The 12,068-nt window shown below is 37.5% G+C and overlaps 2 protein-coding genes across 2 annotated transcripts; one reads left to right on the top strand and one right to left on the bottom strand.

Annotated features, from left to right (window-relative positions):
• Positions 1 to 3,500: 3,500 nt before the first annotated feature.
• ctrb.3 (chymotrypsinogen B, tandem duplicate 3) lies at positions 3,501 to 5,901 on the bottom strand. The gene is made up of 7 exons (XM_052148226.1): positions 5,803 to 5,901; positions 5,419 to 5,522; positions 5,060 to 5,139; positions 4,875 to 4,959; positions 4,483 to 4,663; positions 4,071 to 4,204; positions 3,501 to 3,976 (listed from the first exon to the last, which is right to left on the bottom strand). The coding sequence occupies exons 1-7, from the start codon at positions 5,852 to 5,854 to the stop codon at positions 3,815 to 3,817; spliced, it is 798 nt and encodes a 265-aa protein (XP_052004186.1). The 5' UTR covers positions 5,855 to 5,901; the 3' UTR covers positions 3,501 to 3,814.
• A 244-nt stretch (positions 5,902 to 6,145) lies between these two features.
• LOC127658099 (chymotrypsin A-like) lies at positions 6,146 to 11,258 on the top strand. Its single transcript, XM_052147200.1, has 7 exons — positions 6,146 to 9,523; positions 9,611 to 9,714; positions 9,922 to 10,001; positions 10,156 to 10,234; positions 10,331 to 10,511; positions 10,768 to 10,901; positions 10,987 to 11,258. The coding sequence occupies exons 1-7, from the start codon at positions 9,472 to 9,474 to the stop codon at positions 11,146 to 11,148; spliced, it is 792 nt and encodes a 263-aa protein (XP_052003160.1). The 5' UTR covers positions 6,146 to 9,471; the 3' UTR covers positions 11,149 to 11,258.
• Positions 11,259 to 12,068: the final 810 nt, after the last annotated feature.

Raw genomic sequence — 12,068 nt, forward strand, 5'->3', positions numbered from 1 at the left:
TGAAAAATCCCATTTGAAATGTCTGTATAATCAGAAGAACCAAAATACAGTATCATGCTGATATCCCTTGAATTCCTTACTGCAAGAGGTTTATGCAGAGCCACAGAAAGCATTATCATACCATGGTTGAGTGTCTCCTCTTTTGTCGCACTCAGATTGGCTGGATCCTCTCGATATTGGGATCAGTTAAGGGGAAATTTGTAAGAGGTAATCTAGATTGTCTTTCATTCGAAGTCAAGCCAGCATTCATCAATAGCCCTTAACGGCAACTCGCTTGATCCTTGATGCCACTCAGTCCCTCTCCTATGCCACAAATTGCCAAAAAAAACAAAAACAAAAGCATGGAATCATCCCAATTAAATACAATACATTAGGTTAAAAAGTGTGATTAGAAATAAAATCATCTTATTCTACTTATCTCCTATGTTCAATTTAATTCTGGATGAAGTCTGAATGAACACATAAAACTGGACTGTGCAAATATATAAAACTGAAACCTGAATTGTTTGGATTTGATTTCAAGTGACACTCTAAGGTGACCTTCACCTTAAAATTCCTCCCCAAAGAACGGCCTTTAAAAAAAATAAAAAATACAAATATTATTGGTTTGTTATTCAACCCTAGCATTTAGCACAACAGATGAATTTCCTTGAATATAAGAAGTGGATGATTGGGGTATTGTAACTGGCTCTGGTTTCAACCTATTTTATAATGGCCAATATAATTTGTCTCATCCATTCCCTTCATTTTTGTTTTAGCTCTCCACATCTCTCTGTGAAACTTCAGAATTCACAGTTGTATATGTGTCTACAGGAGGATCTGGAGGTTGCCATGGAGACCTATTATGTGATGATTTACCTCAAATTGAATAGACAGAAGGGCTGCTACAGTATATTTGAACTCTATGAAACCCAGTTCACTAAAATATGACTAGACAAAAACAATTAATTTTTTCATCTTTTATATTTAACTAAGAAATAACCAAAGAATATCTCGGAAAGGACATTTTTCTATATAAAATTCTGAAATTGATGAATTGCTCTGTCAATAAAGAAAATCCAAAAAAATCCATTAAATTCACAGAGTAGAACTAATTCTCAGTTCTCAGTATTGACTCCAACATTAAAAATGCATGCATAGTTCAAAACATTATTGCTGAACATCAGCTTCTTAATCGTGCAACAATGCGAGTAATTAGAAATCAAATTTTGTGTGTTGTGAATCTTTAGCGCCCTCCTCTGTCAGAGATGCAAATTAAAAGTAAAATACTTTTTATTTTGTGTTCTGTGGTCTTGCACCATTTACTAAATTCAACCTCATTATAAAATTAAATGTATTATTTTTTAAAGTTACAATAACAAAATTCGATCAGAAGAGTGATATCTCCTTTTAAACAGAAGAATGTGTGATGCCTACATAAATGTCATATATTTAGTTACCATAAATATGCTTAGCTTTCTGGCAAAGTTTGTGCAACTGAAGTCTATAAGTATTTGTCAGTGCTATGAGTTTTGTAGTTCCCCTAAGGCAACTTTGAATGCCTTTGTGTTTTAATTTAACAATTTTTACTAACCTTATTTATTGTTAAAATATAAAAAAATAAAACTATTATCGCTCTAAACCCATTTTACTTTTTCTTTTTTGGGACACAAGGAAAAATTTGGAAAATCTTCACTCAGCTTTTTGCCATGTAATGAAAGTGAATGTGGAACATAAAAAAAAAAAAAAAAAAAAAAAAGCAATGGATATGTCTCATGCACTACATTCCAAGTTTTCTGAAGCCATCTGATCCATTTGTGTGATGTACAGACCAAAATTTCTCAAATCAAATCATTAATCAACTCCCGTTTGCAGCACCCAAATCAAATATCGCAATCAATGTCAAAAACGTCAATAACATCAAACTTAATTTATTCTGGCATGTCTCATGACCAAACATCCTGACATCAAACCTGCGCCAACAGTAGTAGTCACCATTTTTTATTTGATTTTGATTTGTGAGTGAAAAACTACTCACATTTCGGTCTGTTCATCACCCATGGATTTAGTGATTGAACAGCACACAAGACATATTGATTACTTTTACTGTGGACTTAAGGTGTTTATTTTTGGTCATTTTTGGAGCTTGAAGGCCCAGAGTCATTCACTTCCATAACATGCAAAAAGCTGAGTGAAGATTTACACATTTTTCCATTTGTGTTACACACAACAAAAAAGTAATACAGGTTTGAGGTGACATTAGGGTGAGTATATAATGACAGAATTTTCATTTTTGGTGAACTATCCTTTTAATGTAAAACATTAGTTTTATTACTTTAAGTTTACTTTGCCCATTTAGGCTTTAAGTTAAATATCGACTGCAAAAAATAAGGGTCATTGTCATTTATATCAACAGCCATAAAAGAAGAAGAATTATTTGTAAAATAAATTAATGAATGTTTAGAGGACATAATGCTGGAACAATCAAATTAAAAGATTAAAATTAAAGACAGTTATCTGAATGGTTATATTTCTGTGCCAAAGTGATGTAGCTAACTTGTTTTCGATTAATAGTGTTTACAATTTGTCGTGGTAGCCTAGTTGTCTAGCTCCTGGAACGCTGCTTAAAATTAGTGTCTGCAATAAGATTTACAGTAAGAAGGACTTTTCAAAGACAGGAGAAAAATATTCTGAACATTACTGTGTAAAGCATATGATATTAAGTTTTCTTAGATTTGTAGGCCAAGCCAATCTGAGAAACCAATTTCAATTTTTTTTCTCACATCTGTAGCAGACACTTCACCCTAGCATATCAACAACAACAAAGTCACACCAACCACACAGAGTGCTGAAGAGGCTTAGTAAAGTGTGGCAGTGCCAATGCTGTTGTGTGAAACGATTACACACTTCAAACACCCTGCTCCAGTGTGTTTGAGATTATGAATAATGTTTGATTTGTTAAAAACAGACTTATCATTTATTGAATTTGGAGTAACAACTGTTTCATTCTGTTCTGTGTGATTTAACTCTGAATAAGAAGAGCGCACACACACACACACACACACACACACACACATATGTTGGTCTACCTATCATTATGAGGACTTTCCATAGACATAATGACTTTTATACTGTACAAACTATAGATTCTATCCTCTAAACCTAACACAACCCCTAAACATAACCCTCACAGAAAACCTTCTGCATTTTTACATTTTCAATAAAACATTGTTTAGTATGATTTTTAAGCGATTTGAATTATGGGGACACTAGAAATGTCCTCATAAATCACATTTATAGCATAATAACCTTGTAATTACCAGTTTGTAACTTACAAAATTGTCCTCGTAAATCACAAAAACACACACACACACACACACACACACACACACACACACACACACACACACACACACACACACACACACACACACACACACACACACACACACACACACACACACACACACACAGCCATTTGCTGTTGTTTTAAGGTGGAATTTAATCACCAACACTCTAGCTACTGGCAGACATAATTTTTCTTTATTAGAAAAATGCATGACATATGGAAAGGAAACAATGGACATTTAGAAGCTAGTTTCAACAAACTTTAAATTTGAGAGCAATCATGATAATGCCATAAAAACATGATTGTTTACATAAACTGAAAGCCCTAAGAAATATAATTAATCTTCCTCTTCCTGGACATTTGCTTTGTGACCTCTGCAAAATCAAATTGTCTGATACAGGAATGGCATGTTATTTAGTGCTTTTAAAATGAAAGATGCTTTTTAACCATGTCAGTTTTCAATTTCCATGAAATGGCTTTGTGGTTTTAGTTGGAAGCCAGAATCTGGTCCACCCAGTCACGAAGCTCTGTGACACGGGCATACACACCAGGCATATTGGTGTCACAGCGGCTGCTTCCCCACGACACAATACCCACCAGCATCCACACATCATTTTTCTGACACACCAGAGGACCACCAGAGTCACCCTAAACAGACAGAAGGTACAGAGAGTTGTGAAGAGAGAGGGGTAGAGAGAGAAATAGAAAAAGAAGGAGAGAGAGAAAAAGAAGATATTCTTACCATGCAAGAGGAGGCACCAGCAGCACCAGCACAAATCATGACATCACTGATGTTGCTTCCCCAGTAGTTCATACAGTTTTCATTGGACAGCAGAGGCAGAGCAGTCTGCTGGAGTTTATCTGGGGTCAACAAAGCTACAGAGAGAAGAGAGAGCAATGATAAAAAAACATTTTTTGCCATACATTATAAACAGTTACTGTAAAGAATGTGATTAGAGCTCAATTTCTTTTTTCAATTTCCAGTTATTTGCTGATGCATTTTCAGACATATAAAAGACTTAATCTATGCATATATTATACTTTGTCATGATATCATTTGCATAAGTCTGTCTAAAGTTTTTAATACTGATCGACAAACCAAAGGCATGTCTATATTTTTTAAACTGTGATTATATTTGAGTCAGATTTCCAACCATTGTATCTGGTGACCCCCCAGCCAGAAGTTGCACAGATCATGCCAGGAGCGAAGACATCTGAAGTCTCAGCAAGACAGACGGGAGAGACTTGGGCTTTCAGGGTGGCAGGGGATGCCAGCTTGATCAAGGAAATGTCATTGTTGATGGTATTAGGGTTCCACTCAGGGTGGGTGAACACCTGTAAATTAAATGATTGCTTCATAAATGTCATGTTTTTTGAGACACTCTCTGTAAAAATGACATTTCAACTTAAAAAAATGTGCTTTATGCATTGACACACACATTTATGGGTTTTTACTAGTGTACATGTTATTTAAATCCTCAGTAAACTGTTGTGATGCATAAGAGACTGTGAAATGTGAAAAGTTTAATAAGTTTTTGAACCCTACTTTCTCCACTTTCATACGTTGTGTGTCCTCCTGGGTGTTGCTACTTCCCTTGTTGTGCTCTCCCAGGATCACACTGTGACTAGTTCTGCAGATAAGCCACATAGATTAATTTATCCACACCAAACACAATATTTATCCACAGTTACTCTAATGACTTCACAACCATTAGCCATAATTAGTTTCACCTCACATTGCAGTGAGCAGCTGTCACAACCCAGTACTCATTGATCAGGGAGCCACCGCAGAAGTGCCAGCCAGTGAAGTCCTGTAACAAGCAAAAAATTTAACTATATATATATATTTATGTGGGGGGGCCTGGGTAGCTCAGTGGTAAAGATGCTGGCTACCACCTCTAGAGTTCGCTATAATGTGGTTCGTTGGGAATGTGCGTAGCACATTGGGAATTGGGCATTCCAAATTGGGAGAAAAAAAAACGTACATATATATATAACTTCTAAGGAGAAGGCTAGTTACTACGTTACAGTAGCTCACAACAGATATGTGAAAAATGTGTCATAAAGATTTGTAAGCTAACATTCTGTACCTGCAAGGAAACCTGCCAAGGCCAGGAATGAGGCACTGCCTCCTCACCATTCACAATGCGGGCATAGCCAGTGATAACGGGTGGAATGGAAGGAACTCCACAGCCTGAAGAAAAGTGATTAAGGAGAATAAGAAGGAATGCAAGAAGACAGTAAATGCTGAAATTTAAAGAAGCCAACAGACCAGTGTTTTACCAAATGCAAACAGCTGCCAATTTAATTTAGACAGACGTTTTATTAAATTCAAGTTGAACTTGAGAGGAAAAATCACAAGCAATCATTACAAAACAAAGTGATATTCAGGCATGAACCTAGCTTAGTACATCCGTACTGTGACCATCACCCTTCTAAAAATAGATGGACATTAAAAAGATACACTTTCTCACCATAAGCTGCACTTATAAAGGCAAAACAGGACAGCAGCCACAGGAAAGACATTGTGCAGAAGAGCTAGCATTATTGTGAGCAGTAAGTCCTATTTAACACCAATCCGTGATCCCACATTTACCAATGAGGACTTAACAACCAGAGAAGAATGGTCAAATATTAACCCAAGACCCTGCATCAGCTGCTCATCACCTGTGCAGAATCCCATGATTCTCACCACTGTACTATGTTCTGTTCTTTGTGTGAACTGAGCAGTTTCCTGAAGTACTGCTCAGTTTACAAAGTATTATTGAATTAACAAAACTGGCTATATTTAAGCTTTTTATTTTGATGTCACAGAATATTATTTTGAAATGACCTTTTCTAAGCACTGACTGAAATGGATCATCTGAATCGGCAGGTTAATTTTTTATTTTATTCTATATAACATTCATACAACCTTTGCATCCAACATATTTAAAGAAAACAAGAAATGTCATGAACAGGTGTAGTAGGTTACAACACTACCTTCCAATGTACTGTACTTAAACCAAACAGATGGCACAAAATGGGAATGTTTAGGACATTCGCCTCATGTGTGAAAGTGACTTTCTATATTATGAATAAAATATTGTTGTGTAGGTTATAATGGCAACATTCTTTGTTCTTGACAATAATTAAAAAATTTAGGAATTAGTTGTAGATTTTATAAGCTACTTTAACATGTAGTCAAGGAACAAACATAACACTCAAAAGAGCCAAATGCGAGTAAAACTTAGCTTAGTAAATATAAATGACATGTAGTAACTTTAAAAAAACAAGTTTAAACTGAATTTCAAGAATGATAATCTGACCTGATTCAAATTCAAGACCAAAACTGTCTACTAAGAGATATTTATCTGTCGTGACAGAAGAGTTTCCCAAGAACATTCACTTCAGTGGAAAAGTTAGTAAAAAATGTCAAAAGACAGTGCCGATTTTTCAGGGCCAGCAAAGCCTTCGCTGCTGGCCTGACATGCTAAATAAATACAGATTTTTCATCCTTTCATTTTCAGTCACCTTTTTGTTCTGTATGACCGTGTGATTGCTTAATTCATTAAACAGGATCAAGTGAATTTCACTTCAAGCAAATTGGTAAGTGCTTTTTGCATTGTTAAAGCAACATCAGGAGTTTTCTAAGTGTAAATTAGGCTGCTTGTGCATTCAGTGTCGGATCAAGTTTTGAAATGTAGTTTCCATTCAACTCAGAAATTCTGATTTTCCAACTTCCTACTGGGAAAAGTGCAATAGAATGCATCTTGACGTCAGAATTACAACTTGTAGGCTTGTGCTGAAATTTTCAAATCTGATTTAGTCGAGATGCAGGGGCATGATGTCACACAAATATGTCCACACTCAGGGAGTTATGCAAAGTAATTTATAAACATTCACTTTATTTAGTAATATTGATAAATGAGTTTGTTTCCACATTACATGATATTAAAGCTTGTTTAACAAATGACTGCAGAAACAGGTGTATAAAGCATTATAATCTCTTTTAATAATCATACACCTGAAGCACAAAGGCTAGCGCTGCAGCATTGTTTATCAGTTGGGTTGCAACAAGACATCTCTAATATCAGTCAAACACATGATAAGCTAACAGGAGCGTTGCAGTTTTGTTGCCTTAAATGTCATCTTACGAATATCGAGGAATGGAATGCATTTATGGTCGGAGATATCAAGTAGGAATATCCCAAATCCAACTTGAATGGAACGCAGCATAACCGTGTACCCTGACAAAACAACATTTATTGCAAGCAACATTTAAATCGCAAATATTATTAGATAGATTTTTCCAGGTATTATAGCCCTCCTTGGTAGATTCAAATGAAAAATTATGAGTAAAATTATTACTGTTCGGGAGACGAACATTTCACAAAACAGTCATGGTGCAGTTCCCTGACGGAGGGAACAAGATGTTGTTTTGAATGTAGTACACAAGGGGTCTTTCTTGAGACCCTTGCATACCTCTGAACTTGAGAAAAGGCCAATGAGAAATTGGCAGACAGAATTTGCGTGTCCCTCCCCCAAACATACGGGTATCAAGGGAAGCGGACATGCGTCTGTCAGTCAGTCAGGTTTTTTTTGGGACCCAAAGCCCGGTTGAGAACTCGCAAGTCCAAGATTGGCCACAACCCACTGCCTATTTTGGGCTGTAGAAACCCTTCTTCATCTCGGCTGGAGGGACGGGATCTATCACGTCCTTTAGTAGCAGAGTTGTAATCTCTGCCAGTAAGGAGGTGGAGCGAATACCGCTGAAACTAGGCGGAAGCCTGACGAATTGCGTAGCCGAGTCGGATGGTCCTGGCTAGCCAACGCAACGGGCAAACGGGTCGCTCTTTTATTGAGAATGTTGGTACTGCAGCCCGAAGGGTGTGCACCAGAGTAAAATAAGGATTTTCCTCCTGGTCCTCCACCAGGGGACGGAGTGGTCCTGATACCAGCTCCGGAGCGAACATCTGACTGCCCGGTCTTCCGTCTCAGGAGAGCTTTGGAGGTATCATCCAATTCCGGGGGCTCGAGGGAGAACGCAGGCTGGCTGTGAAGCGAGCCGCACTCACCTCAAGCCCGGGTGGAAGCAAGCGAGCATGCTTGTGGGTGGGTGGGTGGTTAGTGGGTATTTACCTGGCAAAACTGAGCCCGCTGCCATCCCCAAATCGCCTGCATCGCCAGCCGGGTCTTCCTCAATCCCATGGGAAGAAGGAGCGATGCGGGGGGGCGGCTGAAGTGGCATTCACTTTGATGAGTGAAAACCTCGACCGCAACGCTGCCATGGTCATGTTCTCGCATTGAGTATATGAACCATCCACAAATGCTGCCTCAGTGTGATCGCTACCCAGGCACACGAGGTACTACATTCGACACAAGGTCGAGTGAGTGACAGAAGGGGAAATTAGGCTTGCTTGAGCATTAAGTGTCATTTCAAGTTTTGGCTTTTGTGCGTGGATGTGTTTTTAATTTCAGTTGGTATTTCTAGTTAGATGCAACATAATGTATGATGCCCAAAGGCATAGGGTGTCTTATTCATTGTGAAACTGTGTTTTCTTAATGGCATGAATCACACTGAAGGCCTAGACTTTAAATGCACAGCCAACCACTGCCAAAAGAAGTTTGTCATTAATAAACAAGGGGAAAAAATAATTACATTGTCAAAGGTACAAATATATATAAATATTTTTTAAAATATTGCAAAATACAGTTTCAGGGCTGGTAAGAAATGTTTTTACCTTCAATTTTCTCAATTCACCAGCTATTAGTAGGTTGACAGAAATATTGTAGCAAATAAATATGGGCATATTATATCATAGTTATAGACATTGCACACGGTTCCACAGATGCAAACATTTTACATTTTTTTAACGGTCACATCTATGTTTACTTTAACTAAGACCTCTTCTCACCTTTGTTCATAAAATTTTCAGATTTTGTACTTTGTTGAAGTCATGGACATGGCCATGTCTGATCTCCATTTTCTATACATTAAAATCCTACGCAAGAGCTTGAGACAACAAGGGTGAGCAGGTGGCAAATTTCCATAGTACATGCACAAAAGCACATGGTGCTTTATATTTTGCAACATTCGCAAATGTGCAGGAAAGTCAGGTATATAAAAGCCCAAGAGCTAGTGTGACAACCTCAACTCAGAAATGGCCTTCTTGTGGATCCTGACGTGTCTTGCCTTAATTGGAACAGCCTTTGGTATGTTTCTGTTTTTCCCTGAAATTTCTGTATAATTATTTAAAAGCTTATATTTACATAAATAAAATACTTTTTAAATTTTTCAAGGTTGTGGCACTCCTGCCATCCGTCCCATTATCACCGGCTACTCCAGGATTGTGAATGGTGAGGAGGCAGTACCTCACTCCTGGCCCTGGCAGGTGTCTCTTCAGGTACAAACAGACAATTTCCTTTGCAAGTAACATTTGGATAATATAGAGAATTCTTATAAAACAATTTTTAATGAAAGTAAAATTTAAGGTTGCAATTGTCATGACTGCATTGTTTTTCACAAATTCCTACTGTACATTTGTATCCAGCTGCAAGAATGGCATTTCATACCTTTTCATTAATTGTATAAATTTGATGTCTCATGTAAGGACTCCACTGGTTTCCACTTCTGTGGTGGCTCCCTGATCAATGAGTGGTGGGTTGTGACTGCTGCTCACTGCAATATCAGGTACAGTAAGACCATTTTAAAGCATTAACTCCTCATATAACTGGAGGACATTTTGCATATCAAAATAGAGCTAAAATGTGTTTTACATTCAATTGTGACTTTGCAAGGAATTCTGTGCAGTGCTTAACGTAAAACAAATGTAAATTTTTTATAGGACCTCTCACAGAATCATCCTGGGAGAGCATGATCGTTCCTCCAATGCTGAGCCCATTCAGACCATGAGTGTAGGCAAGGTGTGGAGACCCACAATATCTGTCAACATACTCTACAGATGAAAATTGCTGCTATAAGGTGTGTGATGAGGTGTTTGTTTGTGTCCTCTTCCAAAGGTCTTCAAGCACCCTAACTACAACAGCTTCACCATCAACAATGACATCACCCTGATCAAGCTGGCCTCTCCTGCTCAGATCGGCACTCAAGTGTCTCCTGTGTGCCTTCCTGAAACCAGTGACAACTTCCCTGGTGGCATGAAGTGTGTAACCTCTGGATGGGGCCTGACCAGGTACAATGGTAAGTTTCAGAGTGCATGTTATGAATTTTATAATGCTAAATGAATTTAAAATGTATGTATTATTGTATTATTTTAAATACTGTACATGATAAATATACTATTAACAAAGAAAACAAATATTCTTAGTTTTAATGTCTATTATTGCATTTGTTTTAATATTTGTGACAAGCCAACCCTTAAGATAATGCATTTTGTTCTCTGGCTGTTGATGGCTTTTAAAATGCACCTTCCAATCTGAAATTCATCTTTTAATAGCACCTGATACACCTGCCCTGCTACAGCAGGCAACTCTGCCTCTGTTGACCAATGAGGACTGCAAACGTTTTTGGGGAGGCAAAATCACCAATCTGATGATCTGTGCTGGTGCCTCTGGTGCCTCTTCTTGCATGGTTAGTCTCTATGGATTTCACACTTCTTTCTATTTGTCACGTTTTTGAAGATTGTAAAGTTCTGATCAAACTTTGTGTGTTTCAGGGTGATTCTGGTGGCCCTCTGGTCTGTCAGCAGAATGGAGTCTGGACTCTGGTTGGTATCGTGTCATGGGGAAGCAGCACCTGCTCCACTTCCACTCCTGCCGTGTATGCCCGTGTCACCATGCTCCGTGCCTGGATTGACCAGACCATTACTGCAAACTAAATTTTCTATTCAAAAATTAAGTATGATAATAATAAAATAAAAACATCCTCTGTATCCTTGTAATGTATATATGTTGTAATCCACCATTTAAATATGGACAAATATTTGATTCTTGTCAAAAAGAAGGTATAGAGCCTTGTATGTCAATAATACAAAGTGGACATTCAAAATGTTTTACTGACTTATACTTATTGCCTGGTTATTTCTTTGTGACTTATTTTTCTTTGCTCATGGTATTAAAATACATTCTTAAAAACATAATTTAACAAAAGTTCATACCACTAGTTTTGTTTTGTTGGTTGGGTAAAATTTCCATAAAACAGTCAACAACTGTTTTTAATACATTTATTCAACTTAACCAAAGATTTTCTTCTTAATATTAAAAGGAATCCCTGGTGATAATTCCCTGGGGTCTAGGCTTGTTTTAATTTTAGTTTAATCTGGTGGGTCAGCATAGCCAAGTTGTTCACCAGCAAAACTTAGCTGGTGAAGCTGGTGGTGGTTTTTCTGGTAATGCTTGTTAACCAAGGTAGCTAGTCAAACATCAACATCTGACATTGCCACCACTCCTGTGAAATACGGGATCATCCCGTATTTAAAGGGATAGTTCACCCAAACATGAAAATTCTCTCATCATTTACTCACCCTCATGCCACCCCAAATATGTATGACTTTCCATTATCTGCTGAAAACAAATAATGAAAGATTAAGAAAAACTTTGTAGGTCCAGATAATGCAAGTGAATGGTGATCAGGCCTTTGAAGCTCCAAAAAGGTTTATGCTTACTTATAAAGTCAGCATAAAAGTAATCCATACAACTCCAGATGTTTAACCAATGTCTTCTGAAGTGGTCCAGTTGGTTTTGGGTGAGAACAGACCAAATAATAACTCATTTTTCACTGTACATCTTGACATTGCAA

The sequence above is a fragment of the Xyrauchen texanus genome, chromosome 2 (assembly GCF_025860055.1).
Source record: "Xyrauchen texanus isolate HMW12.3.18 chromosome 2, RBS_HiC_50CHRs, whole genome shotgun sequence".
NCBI classification, from domain to species: Eukaryota; Metazoa; Chordata; class Actinopteri; order Cypriniformes; family Catostomidae; genus Xyrauchen; species Xyrauchen texanus.

What these genes read in the sequence shown, in the direction of transcription:
- ctrb.3 (XM_052148226.1), bottom strand. Translation starts at nt 5,854, where the DNA reads ATGTCTTTCCTGTGGCTGCTGTCCTGTTTTGCCTTTATAAGTGCAGCT. An exon ending in CTTTATAAGTGCAGCTTATG is followed by an intron (nt 5,523 to 5,802) that starts GTGAGAAAGTGT and finishes ACTTTTCTTCAG; the next exon opens with GCTGTGGAGTTCCTTCCATT. An exon ending in CTTGGCAGGTTTCCTTGCAG is followed by an intron (nt 5,140 to 5,418) that starts GTACAGAATGTT and finishes TGCTTGTTACAG; the next exon opens with GACTTCACTGGCTGGCACTT.
- LOC127658099 (XM_052147200.1), top strand. Translation starts at nt 9,472, where the DNA reads ATGGCCTTCTTGTGGATCCTGACGTGTCTTGCCTTAATTGGAACAGCC. An exon ending in CTTAATTGGAACAGCCTTTG is followed by an intron (nt 9,524 to 9,610) that starts GTATGTTTCTGT and finishes AAATTTTTCAAG; the next exon opens with GTTGTGGCACTCCTGCCATC. An exon ending in CCTGGCAGGTGTCTCTTCAG is followed by an intron (nt 9,715 to 9,921) that starts GTACAAACAGAC and finishes GTCTCATGTAAG; the next exon opens with GACTCCACTGGTTTCCACTT.